At 36.6% G+C, this 20,321-nt stretch overlaps 4 protein-coding genes across 4 annotated transcripts; 2 read left to right on the top strand and 2 right to left on the bottom strand.

Annotated features, from left to right (window-relative positions):
- Nucleotides 1–650: 650 nt before the first annotated feature.
- On the bottom strand, nucleotides 651–4,840 carry LOC119997932 (zinc finger CCCH domain-containing protein 14-like). Its single transcript, XM_038845166.1, has 3 exons — nucleotides 4,553–4,840; nucleotides 3,704–3,764; nucleotides 651–1,644 (listed from the first exon to the last, which is right to left on the bottom strand). The coding sequence occupies exons 1-3, from the start codon at nucleotides 4,632–4,634 to the stop codon at nucleotides 882–884; spliced, it is 906 nt and encodes a 301-aa protein (XP_038701094.1). The 5' UTR covers nucleotides 4,635–4,840; the 3' UTR covers nucleotides 651–881.
- A 725-nt stretch (nucleotides 4,841–5,565) lies between these two features.
- LOC119996828 (protein NRT1/ PTR FAMILY 7.1) lies at nucleotides 5,566–10,551 on the bottom strand. Its single transcript, XM_038843622.1, has 7 exons — nucleotides 10,381–10,551; nucleotides 10,220–10,276; nucleotides 8,837–8,896; nucleotides 8,037–8,163; nucleotides 7,678–7,895; nucleotides 7,028–7,590; nucleotides 5,566–6,611 (listed from the first exon to the last, which is right to left on the bottom strand). Exons 1-7 carry the CDS (start codon nucleotides 10,549–10,551, stop codon nucleotides 5,753–5,755), a joined length of 2,055 nt encoding a protein of 684 aa, XP_038699550.1. The 3' UTR covers nucleotides 5,566–5,752.
- A 2,244-nt stretch (nucleotides 10,552–12,795) lies between these two features.
- Nucleotides 12,796–13,805, top strand: LOC119996827 (AP2/ERF and B3 domain-containing transcription factor At1g50680-like). Its single transcript, XM_038843620.1, is given in 2 exon segments — nucleotides 12,796–13,477; nucleotides 13,480–13,805. Coding segments are annotated over 2 exon segments (1,008 nt in total).
- A 1,544-nt stretch (nucleotides 13,806–15,349) lies between these two features.
- On the top strand, nucleotides 15,350–20,199 carry LOC119997361 (enoyl-[acyl-carrier-protein] reductase [NADH], chloroplastic-like). Its single transcript, XM_038844310.1, has 13 exons — nucleotides 15,350–15,676; nucleotides 16,480–16,796; nucleotides 17,090–17,199; nucleotides 17,311–17,366; nucleotides 17,454–17,538; nucleotides 17,630–17,677; nucleotides 18,101–18,175; nucleotides 18,250–18,361; nucleotides 18,473–18,524; nucleotides 18,607–18,658; nucleotides 18,785–18,842; nucleotides 19,567–19,665; nucleotides 19,770–20,199. Exons 2-13 carry the CDS (start codon nucleotides 16,517–16,519, stop codon nucleotides 19,922–19,924), a joined length of 1,182 nt encoding a protein of 393 aa, XP_038700238.1. The 5' UTR covers nucleotides 15,350–15,676; nucleotides 16,480–16,516; the 3' UTR covers nucleotides 19,925–20,199.
- The last annotated feature ends 122 nt before the right edge of the window (nucleotides 20,200–20,321 follow it).

Genomic DNA, 20,321 nt, shown 5'->3' with positions numbered 1-20,321 from the left:
CCTCAACTTCTAACTTATCTACTAGGGATTATTAATGGCAATTCTGCCAGCATTTAATGTTGTTAAAGGTCATCAAAATGAGCGACGAATCAATATTTTTGCAATTTCCTCTTCTTTAGGTGGGATGATATCATTGGCGTGTGTCTTCATGTAATATAATCACATATTCAATTTCATATTGCAAACAAAAATTAAATTCATCACAAACGAAAATCGAATGTTTTAAATTTATATTTGACGATTTAGAATTGTCATGTGATTTTAATATTAAATTTGACATCTATTTCGAACAAAAAAATATACTGTTAGATTCATCTTTATAAATATTACATCTCCTTATACATCGTAAAAATCCTTGTCTACATCGATTTTGTTTCACCTCTACTATCATTATTTATTACAGGAAATGTAACCCGTGGAGCTAGAGAAAAGGGCGATTCACATTTCAAACTGAATTAATACTACGACCCATCTCTATAGCCTAGACCCAGATAAGTAGATGACACCAGAAAAGGAAATGAGGAACAACATCAACATGCAAACGCTATCAATAGCAAAACACATGCAACACCTTGTGACCTATCAATGCCAAACTCATATCTACCTTCAGTCAAGAGGTTAGCCAATAACAGTAACAAGATTTGCCAAACTGCAAACATTATCCAATTTTTCCTTTATAAGACTGACTTCTAACCACATTCCATATGGTCACCATAGACAGGAGCAAATCATCAAACTTTCTGAACATGGATAAAATTTCAAATAAGTAAAATCTACCTTTGATTCTGAAAAGCAAAACTGAGATGACAAACCCAAGAACCGATGTTAATAAGTCCTATCACTGTTAAAAGGAAATAAAAGAACAAACAGTAAACACAATATTACATCCCCGGCCTGCGCAATTCTTCAGCCCCATGTGCAAAGTGGCACCTATCCCCAAAGGTGCAGATCCCCTTTGTAAAGCTTTCACAGATTTTAGTCTTAAAGTTGTTGGCCGCTCCAGTTATAGCTGGGTTCTTCATATGAGGTACAGAACCTGAACCTAGATTGTAGATAAGATCACGGACCATAGCAGTAGCTTGCTTGATTTGCTCAAATGTACCCTCCAGCTCAATGTTCCTAGAGTTAAGGTCTGTTTCATGGTCTCTAATGGAAAGCTTGGCTCCTGTTACGCGACAAATATGCTTGGAGTTCACGCCATTTTTCCCAATGATGGCTCCACAAAGCGAAGCATCAACACTAATCTTGGCAGTGGATGAAACCCCAAAGCTGGCTGCAGCTGCATGAGTTTGTGGAGGAGGCTCCATTCGACCACCCATTCTGCTAGGCATGGGCCCCCTGGTACGAGGATCTTCATAGGCTGGACCGGTTGGTTTGCCTAGCTCCCATTCACCATGGGCAAAATGGCATTTGTCACCAAACTTGCAACCCCCAGCTGTGTTGTATTTCTTGCACAAACGAGTTTTCACAGCTGGAGGTGATGATCCATCTGGAAAGGAGGGTGGGGCAACTGAATTTCTGCCAGCAGGTGCAAGAGCTGGACTACTCACACTACCAATATTAAGAATCTGAGACACAGCTTTGAATCCACCAGGAACATAATGCAAGAAATGGCATCCCTCACCAAATGGGCATCCAGAAGTGCTGCAAAACAAGCAGAACTTGAGCATTTCAGAGTAAGACCAAAATTGACACCAGATGCTAATAGCCCAAATGATTAGGAAGCCGAAGTTAGAAGCGATGTGGCAGAAATGGAAGAAAATTGCATTTATTTAATCTAGACATAGATACAGAATGACAATATACTGATTCAAAATGCATTAGGCACACGTCCAACTATCAGGTTCATTTGCTTAAAAAGATCTTCCATAATCGTCGTAAGATAGCAGTCTCACCCTTATCAGCTTGCATTCACCTAAACGGATACTTTGGGCAGAATGACATAATACAGATAACATGTACAAGAATCAAAGCATACAATCACTATAAAAATTAAGTAATAACTTACATATGTTAAGCAATTCACAGTGCATAGTAGTAGTAGGACAGAAATGACCAATAACTCAGTACAAATGGGAAAATAAAAGCCAAATAAGGTAGAATAACACCAACAATTGTCATAAATATAATCACAATGCAATGAGGGTTTTCTATATTTGACAAAAACTTACAACTAATTATTCACACCAAAATCCTGGATAAGTCAACTCTCCATCATTTAGACAGAACGTAAGATAATTTCAAGAACAAAAGAGAAATTTTACTAAGGGCCACTAAGAAAGTGGAACCCAATAAGTCAACCAAAAAACAAGACATGACAGGGTAAAAAAAAATTAAATCAAATCTCCATTGAAGACATCTATGAAGTTATTACAAATCACATTCTGTAATTGTCAATACTTCAAATACTGCATGCAACACAAACTAATCCTACAGATATTCACAACAATAACCTCGTTTTTGGAGCAAAAATCAGTCAAATAAAAATAAAAAACAACAAGCAGCTTAACCCAAGCAATCAATAAAATTAAAGCACATTAATATTTTTGAATGAAAGACCTGAAGCTGATTAATAACAGTTTGAAGTTGAAACTTCATGTCAAATGATAACACTCATAAATCATAATTCGAACTTTTCTATTTCTATTGTACTCAAACTAAGGAACAAATTATTATCCATCCAACATTTCCGCTAATGTGCATTCAAAACATTATGTCTATAAGTCTAACATATACGTTTAACAAAAAGGTTAGGAGAAGAATTTCACGTTTGAAAACTATATCAACCAACAAAGTCTTTTCCAAATTTTAAATTCGCTGTAGTCCAGTAACCGGCTCTATCACTAATCAATAAACTTTATGGGGCATGTGAAAATCGTCAAACCAAGGCCACAGTTATCGTAATCCTTACAAACTTGACAAATAACAGAAAATTAAGTATTAACTGGCCAATATTTAAACAGTAATCAATATATCATTGGCAGGCTTTGACAAAAAAAAAACCGAGACAACTTTGCCTTGTCGCACAACCAACTTCAACAAATTGCACAACAATGTTTGACAAGAATCACCAAACCATGGAAAGGTTTTCCAGGAAAGCATGAAGGTATTCAGAGAGAACCTCAATTTTCTTCAAATATAATGCAGTCAAAGATTAATCAAAAAAGAATGCCAAAGTTGTGATCACAAAATTGTAATTAACAACAAAAACCCCTCAGATGCAGATACAGCACAGTAGCAAGAAATTTGGCTGTGCTGCAGAAAAACAACCATTTACCATTATTCATTCAATGATTTAATTACCTCATTAAAACAAGCTTAATAACCCGTAAAATAACCTTACATGCCACTTCAAGTCTTCAACATCCCCAACTCATGGATCTTACTTGCGAACATGTATAATAATTACAAATAAAGCAGAAAAATATTGCATCCAATGTAACTGCTTTCATTTAGATATATCCTGGCCAAGTAGCTAGTCCAACTATATTGTCTGAATCAACTGTTTGTGTTCAGTTGCCTGTCTTACTGTAATTAAAATGTGTAACCTGTATCACAACTTAAACCTGTTCAATTCATTAGTCCAGATAAAGCTGATTTTAGTGGTAATGATGTTAACAGAACTTACGTTGAAATTTATAAATATTAGCAATACATGGCACTGCATTTAGACTATTTATTTTAGATAGGTTAAGATTTGAACCTGTAAAACTTTGTGCATGGCTTCGATTTGCTTCCTATACCAGTTGGAAAGGAGTCCATTTCTGTTGCAGAACATTAATTAATTTCCCTCAGTTAAATTTCAGTGACTTATTCATCTTCGAACTTCAAAGAACATCTAATACCATGTTGCCATTTCACATCACCACCGGAAAAGATTATCTTAGATAAAATATACACAGTGGGCCTACATTATTTCTTCAGACAACAAACATAAACCACCAAATCATCGAAATGACAATATGCAATCTAATACAATATTTGTACTATATCCGTTTATCACACATAATTCATGGAATGTCCAAAGAAAACACAATTCATATACTCTCTTAATGATACAGAACATAAAATATAAGTAAATTTTCCACTGCGGCACCATGTTTGTTCCTCAAGACACACAGTTTGAAGGCCCAAATAGCTGCAAGAAAATCATTTACTTAAATGGGCAACAAACAATGTTTCAGACATTGAATATGAGTGAATCTTAGTTCGAATTCTGCATTTCTTCTACGTAACAAAACAGAGCTCCTAATTTATATCCTTCTCCAAATTACCAGCAACCAAAACAAACAGAAATCTTTTTGAGCAAAAGAGAACATGATTTCCTAATTCCCGCACAACACCAGATATCGTCTAGCATGATACTTTCATGACCCTGTGCTCGATGAGCAACCAAGGTAACAAACTCAAGAAGACCTAAAGCGACACGGTATAAGGAATAACACAAACTCGTAGCCTACATGCTCAAACATAGAGATAAAGAGAGTTTCAATAATTACTTCGTCGATACGAATGCGTATATACGTGAAAACAAAACAATGTCAAGACGAACCTTGTTTGTACTTCTTGGGGCCGCCATTCCCATTCAATGGAGTCTCAGGTCTCCCTCTCTTGCGACCGCCACCAAATTCCATTCTTACCAGATCCAAACAACTATTTGTTGAAAGATAGAGAAAGGACAAGAAAATAGAAGCTGAAAACACCAGAGAGAAAGTTAGGGTTTCGAAAGAGGAGAAAAACAGAAGGGGCGAGAAAGAGGAGCCAAAAAAAGAAAGAGATGAATTAAAAGGGGCGGAATTGAAAAATTAGGTTTAAATGTGGTCGATAGAAACCAAGTACCAGTGGCATTATCACCGTCACCGCTTGTTTGTTTATATCATCATATTCATATCCATTGCCTGCGCGTCACGTGTTGTGAGCGCGTGAAGTAAGCCTCCTTGTCATCCATCGTAAGCCGGCAAGCCGCGATTTTATAAAGTATTGGGCCACTAATTAGGCCGAGTATTGGTTAATGGGCCGAATATTGGGCCTCTTGTACTGAAGTCTCTGGACGATCTTAAAGTCATTGATCTCACAAACCAGAAGGGCAAGAAACCTCTTTATATCAGATCATGAACAGAGTGTCAAAATCATGACCGTTCTTTAATGCACCTGATACAGTGCTAATCAACTTGTGGTTGTGGATGATAATGAGATTGATATGTAAGTTTGTGTTACATTACTTCATAAGATGTTATGGACACTGAGATTGATGTTAACCATAGATGTTGTGTGAAACATTTGGTCATAACTTGATGGACTGTGTTGAGAAGAAGAACCTCCTATAAGATTCCTTGGTTTGTGAAAGTATATGATCTTTCTTATTCACATCACATCTCTCAAAAGAAAACCTAATTGATTGAAGGCAGTGTGGGTTGGTGAGACATAAAAAAAGAAAGCAACTACTGTTATTGTCTTTCCAACCACACTTGTTGCTGGTTTCCTTTACATCATATGTATTTTCATTAGGGTCAAGCATGTCATATGATATGAGGTTACTTTATTGAATCTGATCAAAGAGGAAATTAACATATCCAAATTTGCCGAAACCGGCAAACCAAAACAAAGTAAGAAAGCGATCATCCCTTACACACACAAATATATTCTATCACATAGAAAGGTCATGCTTTCTTCTGAATATCATCTCAGAAACAAGAAAATGATAACCATCAAAACAGACATGAAATCCTGATCACAGAAACGAAAAGCTTGCCTAAACTATGCTAAGAACATCTTCTTGTTTGTTCTCCATCGGGACTTCCTTCACACTGTCCTCCAAGACAATTGCCTTGTACCATTTTGCACAAAACAGGTAAAATACGAAATCAAAAGCGGTCAGCACTGCGATCAGGAAGTAAAACCTGTCCATGTGGCCTGTGTTCAAGTCCTCTGGAATCCAGCCAGGCTTGTCACCTTTACCAGTAATTTTCATAATCATATTAACCAACAAACTACTGGTGTAGTTTCCAAGAGACATTGAAGCCATACAAAGAGAGCTTCCAAAGCTTTTGATCCCATCAGGAGCTTGGTCATTGAAGAACTCCAACTGACCAATGTACATGAAAACTTCCGAAGCCCCAACAAGAACGTATTGTGGGATTTGCCAAAAAATGCTTAAAGTGCTAACCTTTTCCCCAGGAATGACATGTCTGAGCCTTTCGATCTCAGTGACTCCCGCGGCAACCATTGCTAACATTCCAATAATAAGTCCAATGCCCATTCTTTGAAGCTCAGTTAAGCCTTTTGGATTACCACTTAATTTTCCAGCTAGAGGTACAAGGATTTGACGATAAATTCCAGTGCAGATAAGGACGCTGCAGACATCAAAGGCAGACATACTAGCTGCTGGCAGGTGAAAGTTGCCTATATTGGAGTTCATAACATCTCCTTGCTCAACAAAGAGAGAAGCCATTTGTGTGAAGATGACAGAGTAGATTATGGTGCAAAGCCAGATTGGAATCATTTTCAAAACGCATTTGGCTTCCTCAACTTGAGTTACAGTGCAAAGCCTCCATGGATTTGCCCGGCCAGCTAGATCATTCTCTGTTATTGTGGCTGCCTTGTCCAAGAACCTGATCAAATTTAGAAAATCCAATAAAAATGAGTATGTATAATCAATCCTCTACTTCACATTAACAACTAAGAATTTAGATTAAGAATGAACAATAACATGAATCTTATAAAGGAGGAGGATTCCCTTAGACTGAGAGCCTACAGCAAACTTTGTCAAAATTGACGAACAAGAGTTCTTAAGAAAACATGGTTAGTGCGGACTCTAAAATATCTGAATTTATAGTTTGATGTTGATCATAATGACAATGAAGACAAATGCAAATAAAGAACAAAAGCTAAATTTACTACCTGAGGGTTGATAATCTAACTTTGATATGAATATGTGAGTTCGTGTGAGTGTGTACATGATATAGTATGGCCAATAGCTTTATTTACTTAAAACTACCAGATTTAAAAGCAAAGACTCAGTAGTTACGCAAACTCATTGCAGTGAATGATCTTTCTACTCCCTTTGATTGCGGATTCGGGACCTTCAACCTCATAGAGCTCATCTGAATTAGCAGGGACGATTACATCCCATTTCCGTGCAACAGCCACAAACACCTGAGCAATGCGTGGCAAAGGGTTTCCATAGGCCTGCACATACCGATAACGACGTGTTCCTGACCAAAATAATACTAGGGCTAGGACAGCAGAACCTAATGACACCAAGAATCCTAGTGTCCATCTACCAGAATCCTCATAGTACGCCAAGATGGTGTTGGAGAATAGAGATCCAGCATTGAGTGAGAAATAGAAGTAACAGAAGAAAGCTGCTTTGGAACTCTTCTCTTTGGGGTTAGCCTCATCAAACTGGTCAGATCCAAATGTTGCTATAGTAGGTTGATGCCCTCCATATCCAAATGCAATCAGATAGATTGCTAAATAAAAAATGGCAGTACCAACAGAGGATGTTGGCATGCAAGTTATCTTCCCATCACCACACCCTGCCGGTTTAACCAAGAAAAGTCCAGATGATATTGACAACAAAGACAAACCCTGATGGAAAAAAAGCACATCAGTCGACAAGTTCAATACTGATTAAGATAGATTACATGATTCAAAAGAGAATCTCAGTTACAATACCAGCACAAATATTAGCTGAAAGATTGTGCAGGTTAGGTAACGACCCCAGTAAGAGTCGCTAAGGAAAGCTCCAATGAGTGAACACATGTAAACTGTTCCAGTCCACTTGCTAACATTATTGGCAGCACTAGCATTGTCCTGTCCAAGAACTCTGGTCAAGAACAAAACCAAGTTCACGCCAACTCCAAAGAAAGCTAGTGTTGCGAGCCCTTGATTCACTACAGCATATATAGTAAAGTATTAGCAAACCAAGAAAAATCAGCCAATTATGCCTGTGGCCTGTGAGCTATTGTAGGTAAATAACTTGAAAGAAAAATTATAACTAGAGAAATTTTAGTGGTTTTTTTGACTAATGGTACCTAGCAAAATGCTTGCATACTTCCATCCTCCGGTGCGCTTTTGAATTGCAAGCTTTTGTTCGTCTTTATTGATAATTTTGTTTGATATGACTGCTTCCTCTAAGCGATAATTCTCATCTCGCACCTGCTTTCAATAAAAATAATTCAGTTTAATTTGAAAAACATGATTTGTGGCAATAAGCTATGGTAACAGAAGTAACTGCACTTCACAGAGTAGAGAAAAATGGTCTGTGTCACATTAATATCCTACATGGTGGTTTTCTGGCCAAGTACTTTATGAAGTGCATCTGTGCATGTAAAGAGAATTTACTGTTGCAGAGTTTGTCTGAAAAATTCGTAATAAGTTGAAAGACAGAACTCTATATTTGAAAGGTTCTGCCCCCTCTGATCAAAATTTAAAGACTGTAAAACTTCATTGTTGGTTGTTTTTTCCCTTTCTGTTTTAAACCGTAAGTTGTAAGTATTGAAAGGATATCATCTTACTACCCTGGTCAAACAATTCATCATGATCTATGCGAGGCCAAACTACTAGTTTAAGATTTTAGCAAGTCTGTTAATAAGATGACAAAAGCTAGATTAAACAATTAGTCTTCCATTAGAAGCACCAAAAAGGTAAAACATCATATAAGAGTTTAAATATAATGGGGAATGCTTATGATCTCCTCTACATACTCAAAGAGATAAATCGATGCAAGATGATAATCCCAACATGTTAAAAAACATTGGCTTCACATCCAACAACACAAAATGTTAAGTTTGAACCTATTGACAAGGAATCAATTCCAGTGTAGTGTTCTAACCTTTAACGCAGTTTCATTGGTGAAATTGAGTGAATCCATAGCAGTCCTTGAAGGATACGTCTGCAAAAGCATTAGTAAAATTATATTTATGCTCACTGCAATCGAAATCTGTGACTATTAGAAGAGGGCATACACACAGGACTTTAGCATGTACGCAGACCTAACCCTCTACATTGTGTCAGGGCATGCCATACAAATAAAGGCAACACAATCAAATTGAAAATTCAGTTGAGCTAAACAAAGTTACTAATGATTCCAACATTTTAATATACATATGAAAAAAAAATCTACAAGATAATCCATATTTATATAGCATGACCTTGAACTTTAAGGTAAAATGATTGAAAGCAATGAGACTCGATTAAGTTTCCAGAGGACTTCATAGTATTAAATATTAATGCTCACAAAATGAGAACTTAGAGAAAGTAAAAGGAAAGAAGAAGCAACCAATTCAAAGCTAGTTACTAAGGGACCAGTTTCTTGATAATACATTGGTACAAGAGAGCTAGATATATATAGAGAGGGAGAGGGAGAGGCAGAGAAAGTGGGATGTCATTTTCAAACTTACTCTATGATTACCATTGAAGAAAAAAATTGTTGCAGAGAAAATACTGGTGGAATAGGGAGGAAGAAAGGTCTGCTTAATAGATTTTGTGCCACAAAATGAGTATCTCTTTTGGAAAATTTTGTTCAGTGGGATCTCGATTTTCACGTGATAATGATATCTTCTCTCCAAATATAAAGTGGAGGTAAGGTCTGTGTAGTCTTACCTATGCCCGATATATATTGATAGCCTCTACTCCTTTTCACTCTTTAGGTGTGTATACGTATAACATAAATTCATCACCAAGCATAAGGAACAGTGATCAAACAGGTTGGCTTATCCTCAAGAAATTCCAATTAATCAATTCTTTCATATTTGGTTGCATTGTTATGGTATAAAAAAAGATGCTTTTGACTTCGTTGACTATATATATATGTCAGTTGGTAAGATAAATCACAAATGGTTCAACCAGCAAGCACACATTGCACATAAGTATGTCACTGTACGATATATCAAGGAACAATCTGTTACAACATGCCATAAGCATTTGATTCTGCGTGTAAGCAGATGTTTGAAAGTATCAAATGATATTTGCTTACAACATCAGAATTTTAAACCTTCTTATCACATGAGAGAGCACAAACAACATGACTTGCTAACCAGAAAATCTAGGACTTGCTAACCTGTGTAACATTGACAACTAGCTTCTCCATCGTAATTTTAGCTAAGATTGGGAAGTACAATGGCTTAGACATCACATAAACAGTCTCCAAACCCGGACCGGGGTTATTTGACCTTGACTACCCAAATATCTTGTATGTTTGATCAAATGCACATACAATGTGAAGAATTAGAACCCTGATCTCACAAAATACTACATCAAAGGCAATACTAACCTAGTAACATATACAACATTGACAATCAAAATGTCCGCAATAATTTTAGCTACATTGACAATTGCAAGTGCAATGCATAGACATCACATTCCAATATAACTAACATCAAATCCAAACCTTTTGCGGAACTTGGTGACGGAGAGCGTAACGTCTCTGGGGATCGTAACGGATTCCGGTGACAGAAAAGGACTGGTATCGATCACAACGTTGAAATCGGGCCGGGAAATCACTGGACTTGCCGGAGAGCTAGAAAATCCGTGGAAACCTTTTGTCATTTATGTTCGAACCTAAAGAAATTAAGAACACACAAAACAGAAGCACGAATTCCCCCAAATAATCCCTTCAATGATCAATGCACTATGATTGAAAACTGTTCACGACTCATATCAGTATTTTTCCCAAGAAGATCGAAATGTGTATCGACGAGAGAGCGAAAGAGAGATCAGAGAGAGAGGTTTGTGCATGCAATTGATAGAGTGGTAGTAGTAATGAATAGTGTGTGGTGTGGGGTTTGTGTGGGTAATATATAAGGTTTTTGTTGCAGAATATCAGCATTTCTGTTGCATAACGACTTTCCCTGATAAAAGCTCTTGGAATCGTAACGAGATTACACATAAAACGGATCATTTTTCAATTGCCTCTCCAGAACTCTCTCAAACTAGTACTCTACTTCTTTTCGTGGAATTCTTTTTGAATTACTTCTACAGTCAACGTTGGACTCTTCTCTTATTGGGCTCAATTTATTAACAGGATGGGGGAGTTGGAATTATGGTCAACTGAAATTTTTAGAATTTTTTAAATCTTAACCGTTGGTTTAATAACATACAACTTTATTTCTTTTTCTTGGTTGTGCTCATCTTAATCTTTTTTAGGCAGTTAAAAAAATGGGTGTAAAACAAGGATTTTGATTTACAGTACATTTGTTTTTTAGATAAAATATGTATTAGGATTACACTATTCATGTAGGGTTAATCTTATCCCTAATTTTACATAATCCTTGATTTTTTTAAGACTTTAGGGTTTGTTTAGTAAAGAATTTTGTCTAATGATAACGCTAACGAGAAACACCAGATAACGCTGCCAGTTAAAAAAACAACGCCCACAATTTGAGACGTTTGTTTATACACTACCTCATTTTTCAAATAAAATGAATGCATAATCATTTGATTTTAATGGTTGACATTGTATATGGTGTCTCATCATCTCATGCATATATATATATATATAGAAGTTCTCAGATTAAACTCACAAGAATTGGTGATCCTAAACATGATTCCTTTGACATTTTAGGAAGTTTGTTAATCAACCAATTTTTCAGTGCACACCAATTTCAAGTATCTTACATGGGTTGCTTCCAAGAGAAACATAACAGAGATCCACCTAAATTGATGTTTAATTATACTATTGAAATTTCGTTGCAAACAATATTATGATACAGCTAATTTAGGGTTAATTTGGGTCATTGAGCCAAACATCACAAAACTAAATCAATCACTTGAATGCTCAATATGGAAATCCAATATTTGACAAATAAGTGTATCGAGAGCCAAAGGAGTTTCCCTAATTATTTTATTTGATCCTCCTGATTTATTTTAGCAAAATTATAGAAAATCAAGGGCCAACTTTAATTTAATCTTGATTAAAATGAATCATTGATTGTCCAACGACAATTTTGAGATAATTTAATTTACCAAAATTAATTATAATTGGAATCATAAATGTAAGTGGAACTAATTAGTCGCCCGCTCTAAGGATGGACAATAAGAGTCGGAGAATAACACTCACTAGAACAAAGATGGTGCTTTGATGATCCCTAGTACTATCTACTTTATGGAAACAATATTATTTTTGGTGGCCATTATTCCTACTTCTGCAGCGATCCGTTTATCCAAATACTAGAGGATTCAAAAAATTTGTCTCATAATTTTTACATAAAAAATAAATCCAAATTCTGTTTTTGTTTTTATTGAAACTAAACCAAAAAATAAAATGAACATCCCTACTATTATTCTTGTTATGATGCCAAGCTGTTCAATTACACAGAAGAAGTGCAGAAGCCCTTGATATGTAAATGCACATGCAAGTGCAACTAACAGTAGTTGCTAACCACAAAGGTCTTGTAATATCCTCAAATCCAGTTAAGTCTTTTGCCTATTTTAAGACAAAAACCACTTCAGATTTGTTTCAACATACTAACCTACTCTTATCTATACAACAATGTGTACTGTTATATGTAAGGAAGTTTGTTTTTAACCTTAAAAAACTGGACCTAATCAAATTTTGCTGTCAAGGATACCTAACTTGATTTCATTCTGAACTTCCATAATCTCCATCTCCCAAATAGAAAAACCTTCCATTTTCATGCAACAGATCATATATTCACATGTATCTCTTGATTGGCAGATTTACTCCTCTAATTTCTCATTGAGATATTCTACATTGCTCTCTCAATCTGCTTAAATAATTTCCCCTGAAAATCATTACTTCTTCTTTGCTTCATTAGTTTTTCTCACACAGAAATGGTGCAAGATTCACCAAGCATGATCTTGTCAAACGACAACAACTATGGCACAATTCGCGCAACGAAGCGCGCAAGAGTACTACATGATCATCAAACCTTTAATCAACATGTTGTTGCAAAATTCAAAGGTGTTGTGCCCCAAAACAATGGACATTGGGGTGCACAAATATATGCAAATCATCAAAGGATCTGGCTTGGGACGTTTAAGTCAGAGATTGAGGCAGCAATGGCTTACGACAGCGCTGCAATCAAGCTTCGAAATGGCGATTCACATCGAAACTTTTCATGGTCAGACTCTAACACTCAAGAATCTATTTTTCAAAACAATTATAGCCCTGAAGATGTACTCAACATGATTAGAGATGGGTCTTATAGGCCAAAGCTTGCAGACTTTTTGAGAACTCAATCCCAGATTGACAAAATTAGTTCCCCCATGAACCAACAAACAAGGTTGTTTCATGGTACTGATTCACAATTTTCATGTGTGCAACTGTTTCAAAAGGAACTGACACCAAGCGATGTCGGTAAGCTTAACCGGCTTGTGATTCCGAAACGATTTGCTGTTAAATATTTTCCTTACATAAGTGAAGACGTGGATGATCATGATGATTTAGAATTAGTGTTCTATGATAGGAACATGAGGCCATGGAAGTTTAGGTATTGTTATTGGAAGAGTAGCCAGGTTTTGTGTTCACAAGGGGTTGGAACAGGTTTGTGAAGGGAAAGAATTTGAAGGAGAAAGATGTTGTCACATTTTACAAATGTGATTGTCCCAGTCATAGGGCTGAAGATGGTCAAAAATTAAGCTTGATTGATGTGGTTCATGGCAACAACAATGGAGATAAAAGTTGTGTGGTGGATGGAGATGAAATGCAAGTGGGTTTGGAACTAAAGCTAGGGCAAAGCAGAGGAGAAGATGAGAAAGAGTTGGGATTGGAATCATCTTCATCAACACATACTGTGGAGGAAAAGGGGTTTAGGCTTTTTGGGGTACCCATCAATGTTTGAAAGAAATTTGATTCTGGGTTTTAGGCTTTTTTTATTTCTTTTGTTTAATTTTCCTGTGTCTTGGTATGTTTTAGTTTTCCTTTTAGAATTTGCATTGCTTTTAGTCACGTTTTTAGCTCAATCGTTTAACCCCAAACATGTGTATATGGGCACTTAATAGTACAAGGAAAGTGATAAGGGCATGTCAAAAATGGTAGTGATAAGGACACAGGTCCAGATTACACTGGGTACCATTGACTTATCAAAGTAAGGTATAAGGAAGACTGTGTATTAAATTCGATGAAATCCTAGGATCAGATAAGCTGTTCCCCACTTATTCCTAGACTCTTTGTTATGCACACTGTTGATATAGCAAATACTGTCTTCCACTCCTGTCTCCATCAATTAGGTATTCTTTAGTTGGTGGCACTTTTATATGTCACAATTGCAGATTGTTTATTCGATAGCTTTTCTTCTTCTTTTTCATGGGATATGCGTCGCAATTGTAAGGACGCTACCTACACCAACAGAAAATGAAAAGAAGCAACGCCAATGAAAAGATGCAAAAATGGGCCCTCATAAATCTTGGGTTAGACCACCAAATAGTGGACTTACGAGGTGCATGACAGGCTGGGTCGTTGTGCAGATGGGGCTGATGTTGAAGTGAGTGGAATGTGGTCCACTCACTCCCTATGCAAATATGACCCTCACCTAGCAGGCTAGCACCTAGTGCCTTTGGATTCGCTTACCATTGCACCAATGAGGGCCTGCTTCATTTTGTGCTGTTTAACTGAGCCATTACTAGTTGGGCCCAACTTTGTGCTTTATAGCATGCTCAATCCATAGAGAGTAGGTGTAAGTAACAACACTAAGCCTCGATCCATGGACTCTTTGATTCGTTGTAAAGCATTAAAGAGTCCAAGTCCATGTCTCCAAAGGAATTAAATGCCAACCAAAATCCAAAAATCTTTGTTTTTGGATTGCGGACTGATGGGCTTCATTTGCCGTCTGAATAGGGGGTTAATCCACTCAAGAACTTATCTATATTCTTGACCCACCTAGTATTTAGTAACTTCAAACATTACCAAACTTACCAAACATTGGCCAAATTTGTTAATAATTAGGTTCAATTGTCATTAAAAATATGTATTTTAACAAATCATATGGTAAAAAAAAAAGAGAGGCCCAATTCCATTCAACCACTTTTGATTATTTAACAAAAAAATTCCACCAACTGTTTCAATTCACACAGTGTGTGTGAAATTAAATTCGCCTTAATATGAAGCGATGCCTGCCTAATAAGATGAACAACCACAAGCATTGAGAATTTAGGGATGATTGATTTTTTTTTGCAAGAGTAAGATTTAAAAAATCACGTAATGCAAGGATAAATAATGTCTAATCTAATATCCTTCTATTTTTTATTTAGATAATTTTAGTTCCAGCTAAGAGAACAAAAAATTGAAACTAGGCTCTAGTGGGCTTGATCAGATGCATAAAAGCCCAAGCTCACAAACTCTCGACTTCGGAGTACATAGCCGCCATAGGGATTTTCCGAACTACTGCGCCACCAATGCCAAACCAAACACCCTTTATATTTGAAAGAGCGAATGACTGCTTTTAGCCAGTAAACCACTCTGTTACGCGCACGAGCAAGTTAAGCAACTACTACCCCTGCTACCCGTGTTGGGCTCTCGATCTAGCTTGTTTTTTTTTTTTGACGCTTACAAAGAAATCGAGACTTTTTTGTACCTCGATTTCATCGAAGCCCCCACAAAAACAAAACCCTTGCAACCAATTTTTCCTGCTGATTAAAACAAAGCCTCCCTCCTCTTTATCTCTCTGGCTACCCTCATCTCCATCTCCACATTGGCAGCCTCCGCCTCACGAAAGTAATTCTCTCTCGGTCACTCCTCCTCTCTATTTCTATGTATATGTATCTCTTGGTGTGATTGCTTTTTTGTTTTCTTTCTTTCCTGTGAGTTTTTCTGCTTTGTTGTTAATTTTGAGGTTTCTGCGAAATGTGGATGGGTTTTGTGTTTGGCTCCTAGATTTGAGCATATATGTTTGTGTTTGTTTTACTTGATTTATGGTGCATGCATCTCCCATCTGTTTTTCTGATAGATATTGGTACTTGAATGGGTAGTTTTTTGTTTAATTAATGATATTTTCGAAACATAATTTAGCTTTTTAGGTCGTTATTTCCTTCCCTTTTTTCATGTTTAACCTAACTCGTGTAGGCTAATGCGTAGGGAAAGTAGGAGAAAAGTATAATCTTAATGTGAGCCACAATTCTTCCTTCTTCTTGAGTTTAATTGCATGGACATATTGGATCTTTTTTTTTATTGTTCTTAGAGTTGGTTTGTTGTTCTTTACAAAATGAAGCAAAACCTGGTAACAACTGTCAGAGAATTGCCAAAAGAATATGTATATAGTTTTTTTTTTTTGTAAAAATTCTTGAAGAATAATATTTATATTGCCCAAGACAAAGTATTGATTGATTTCATTTGAAAGAGGTTTTGGTTTGTTGAACACTAATTCATGAGCAACTGATATTTTGTGTGACTGACCGTATTGCTTGCTACAAATTCATAAATTGCAGTTTTTGTGGAATTTAGACTTTTAATATAATTTGGTCTTCTGAAAATTTGCAGAAATAGTTTACGCAAGAGTAGTAACTTTGCATGTTCTGCAGGTCTTTATTTTCTTCTGCTAGATTTAATTTATTGAAAATGGCGGCAACAACTGCCTCTGGCGTGCAAATGGCAGCAGCTAGGCCTTGCATTTCATCCTCTCACAGAGTTTCCAAGGCGAGCGCTGCTATTTTTGCTGTGAATTCTAAGGGGCCATCATGGGCTAAGAAGCTCACGAGTGCTTCTCATATATCATCTGTACAACCTTTTCAACGAAATTATAGATCATGTTCTATTAAGTTCAATAAGTTTGTCACGAAGGCAATGTCTGACTCCACTGAGAACAAGCCAGCCTCTGGGCTACCAATCGATCTGAGAGGTCTCTTGCGCAGCTCCCTGCCTCATTTCTTCTTTTATTTTTGATCTCACTGATTTGTGTCCTATGATGGCGCTTTAAGGTCTTGCCACACTTTTTTTCTGTTCCTTCATCTCTTGTTGGTTGCTTATAGTGTTATTTCATTTGGTGACAGGAAAAGTTTATACTGAAATTTTCTTCTTCACATGTTTCCTTGCATCTTTAATCTTTTAGTTCCTAGTTAATTGAAACAGTACTACTTTATTTCCATGACGTATGCTCTACCTCTTTTAAGTAAGTAGGCTTGCCGTATGTAGGTAAGAGAGCATTTATTGCTGGTGTTGCTGATGATAATGGATATGGTTGGGCAATAGCCAAATCCCTTGCTGCTGCAGGAGCTGAAATTCTTTTGGGAACATGGGTGCCTGTGCGTAATGAACCTTCATTTTTACTGACAATATTACATTTCCTTGTTTATGAAGTATTTTCAGTACCATAAAACAATTTTCAAGCTACTGATTGGAAGATTATTGTGTAGGCTTTAAATATTTTTGAAAGTAGCTTGCGTCGAGGAAAGTTTGACGAATCACGCGTGTAAGTTGCTAGAGCTATTTTATGTCATATAGAATGAGTAATCCCATAATCAGTGACCTTAATCAATGATAATTTTTCTTTTTTCAGGTTGCCTGATGGTTCTTTGATGGAGATCACCAAAGTATATCCTCTAGATGCCGTGTATGACTGCCCTGAGGATGTGCCTGAAGATGTAATGGAGAATGTTTTAGTTTTATGACAACATATTGTAATTAGTATGATATGTCCTCAATAACATGTTTCAGTTTCACTTTCTTTTGCAGGTGAAAGCAAATAAGCGCTATGCTGGATCCACTAAATGGACTGTCAAGGTTTTTGCCTATACTCTTATGCTCTGCTGTATTAATTATTTGTGAATTCTATTTAATCTATTAACTTTGCACTTAATTGAGTGTGTGACGTCATCTGTAATTTGTTTCTAAATCTATTTATAGGATTCGTAGTTCACATCTTTGCATTGTTGCCTCAAGTTAATTATTTATATCTTGGTTATCCAAATCTTTATTCCCAACACTTTTTGGGTTGGCAAGTTAATTAAGTAGAAGAAAATAAAATTTATTAGCCACTGACTTTAGTTGTTTTTAGTCACTTTTAAATTTATCGTATTTAGCTTTATATTTTTGTAAATCTGGACTGAGTGCATCACATTATTCATGATGTGAGCCCCCCTGTGATTTCATTTAACTTGTCAAATAGGTTTTTATTTGTCTAAATGCTTTTTAAATGTTTCGCAGGAAGTTGCCGAATCTGTGAAACAGGACTTTGGCAGCATTGACATCCTTGTGCATTCGCTTGCCAATGGACCAGAGGTACAGATGCATGATTATTAAATTCGTATGACTTATTTTATTTTGTACTTAAAAACAAACTACCTTTTACATAGGTGACCAAACCTCTATTGGAGACATCCAGGAAAGGATATCTTGCTGCTATATCAGCATCTAGTTACTCCTACGTTTCCTTACTCCAGCATTTTGCTCCAATAATGAACCCAGGCATGCATCTATGAAATAATTATTCAATTCCATATTTTCTATTTGTGTGTTCCAAATTAATATCTGATTAAAACCTGTATCTGGGATTGAAATTGAGTTTTCATGAAACAGGTGGTTCTTCAATTTCACTCACATACATTGCTTCTGAGAGGATTATACCTGGGTATGTTTGCCTCGTCTTGTTTGCTCTATTCAGCATTATGGTTTTTCATGGCGGTATATTTCTCAAATTATGTCCTGAACAGATATGGTGGAGGAATGAGCTCTGCAAAAGCTGCACTTGAGAGTGACACAAAAGTGAGTTTTCATTTCTCGCTTCCCATGCCTACATTCACCCTGATTAATACTTTTTCATTACTATTTTTTTTATTTCAATTTGTTCCATTGTGATTTGTGGAGTTTTCTACTTCTTGGTTTATTCAGGTGCTTGCTTTTGAGGCGGGAAGGAAACACAGAATCAGAGTCAACACTATATCAGCTGGTACCTTAGAGACTTTATTCTTGCATTAAATTATTTTTGTTTTCATTTGCCCCAAGATTTGTCTTTCATGCTTTTATTTAAAAAATAATTTCTTCCTTGAATTAACAAGGTGATTCATTAATGTTTCCTACTCGTCTGTGAAATCTATCTAGAAAGTCACGCCTTCCAAAATATGTGACATGCTATGATTCCCTTGTTTGGGCCATATGCCCCTGATTTTCCGTATGAAATATCGTGGAATGCCTCTTGATTTTTTTTTTGAAGAATGGCACTTGATTGGGGATAGTAATTTGTTCACTTCTCAATTGTTGACGCATACCACACTGTCTTACGAAGAGATGGTTGAACTTGCCATACGTCTCTTTTGTCACTTTCAATTTCTTTGAGCAGTTCCCTAGTAGACGGTCTGACACCACGCATGGAAGTGTGTATTATTGTCATTATTTGTCTCTCCAGTAGACTTTGTGTTCTTTCATTCTTCTATCTTCTTTTTTCTTTTTAATTAAGAGGGATTCAACTGGTTATGCTTGGCAGGGGTATTCACGAGCGTATGGGAGGCGAAGGTTCTGTAGTATTCCAATGGAATTTAGGTTTAGGGTTAAATTTCTATTGGAACAGTACTTCAGAGCCCCTCTCCAACGCCTGCGAACACACTCTCCAAGCATAAGTTGAAATGTTGAATATCACCTTAGACATTTTCATTACATTTGCTTTCTTTGTGCAGGGCCGCTAAGAAGCCGTGCTGCAAAAGCAATTGGATTTATTGATATGATGATCGACTATTCATCTGTGAATGCGCCCCTGCAAAAAGAGTTATCTGCAGGTGATCTGCGGTGGTTTCCATATTTTTCTATTTTAATATATTCACTCTTATCTTTCATCTTCTTTATAAGTCAAAGTTGCTTACTATAAAAACCGATGGAACAGATGAGGTGGGAAACACAGCTGCCTTCTTGGCGTCACCCCTGGCCTCTGCCATTACCGGTGGTGTTATATATGTCGACAACGGTCTGAACGCAATGGGTGTTGGAGTCGACAGTCCAATATTTAAGGACCTAGACATTCCAACTGACAAGCACTAAGGATAATCGGCATTAGATTCGTCGCATACAAAAATCATGAGTGTTCCTTCGTCTGTACTGCTATACTTCTTTCTTTTACCCCCATAACATAAGGATGTTTTGGCTGAGTGGCTCTATTTTGTCATAGAGTTTTCTTTTCGTCTTCAGAAAGGATTTTACTAGCTTATGAATCTTGTCCTATCTATTAAACTCTGTGTACAACTTTCCATCTCGTGCTCTATGTGATATGCAAAAATAACTGCTGCTTCATAAATGTCAATGTGCTATGTTCACAACTGAAGCAGGTTAAGCCAAACTGTGCTTGGGTTCTTGACGTGTACTTTGTTACCAAAAACTGATACAGGAATTGCTGGCCGGGGAATTAGTCACTTGACGGTAGAGTAGTACCAAAGTCCAA

This window comes from Tripterygium wilfordii, chromosome 4 (assembly GCF_013401445.1).
Source record: "Tripterygium wilfordii isolate XIE 37 chromosome 4, ASM1340144v1, whole genome shotgun sequence".
NCBI lineage: Eukaryota > Viridiplantae > Streptophyta > Magnoliopsida > Celastrales > Celastraceae > Tripterygium > Tripterygium wilfordii.
The sequence above is the reverse complement of the archived record's forward strand: the minus strand, read 5'-3'. Positions and strand labels throughout refer to the sequence as shown.

Excerpts from the sequence above, each read along its gene's own strand:
- LOC119997361 (XM_038844310.1), top strand. The coding sequence starts at position 16,517 with ATGGCGGCAACAACTGCCTCTGGCGTGCAAATGGCAGCAGCTAGGCCT. Across the intron at positions 17,200-17,310 it reads TTTTGGGAACATGGGTGCCT|GCTTTAAATATTTTTGAAAG; the intron begins GTGCGTAATGAA and ends ATTATTGTGTAG. Across the intron at positions 17,367-17,453 it reads AAGTTTGACGAATCACGCGT|GTTGCCTGATGGTTCTTTGA; the intron begins GTAAGTTGCTAG and ends TTCTTTTTTCAG.
- LOC119997932 (XM_038845166.1), bottom strand. The coding sequence starts at position 4,634 with ATGGAATTTGGTGGCGGTCGCAAGAGAGGGAGACCTGAGACTCCATTG. Across the intron at positions 3,765-4,552 it reads CCCCAAGAAGTACAAACAAG|AAATGGACTCCTTTCCAACT; the intron begins GTTCGTCTTGAC and ends GTTCTGCAACAG. Across the intron at positions 1,645-3,703 it reads CCATGCACAAAGTTTTACAG|CACTTCTGGATGCCCATTTG; the intron begins GTTCAAATCTTA and ends CTTGTTTTGCAG.
- LOC119996828 (XM_038843622.1), bottom strand. The coding sequence starts at position 10,551 with ATGACAAAAGGTTTCCACGGATTTTCTAGCTCTCCGGCAAGTCCAGTG. Across the intron at positions 8,897-10,219 it reads GGGTTCTAATTCTTCACATT|ACGTATCCTTCAAGGACTGC; the intron begins GTATGTGCATTT and ends ATGCTTTTGCAG. Across the intron at positions 7,591-7,677 it reads TTCAGCTAATATTTGTGCTG|GGTTTGTCTTTGTTGTCAAT; the intron begins GTATTGTAACTG and ends TTTTTCCATCAG.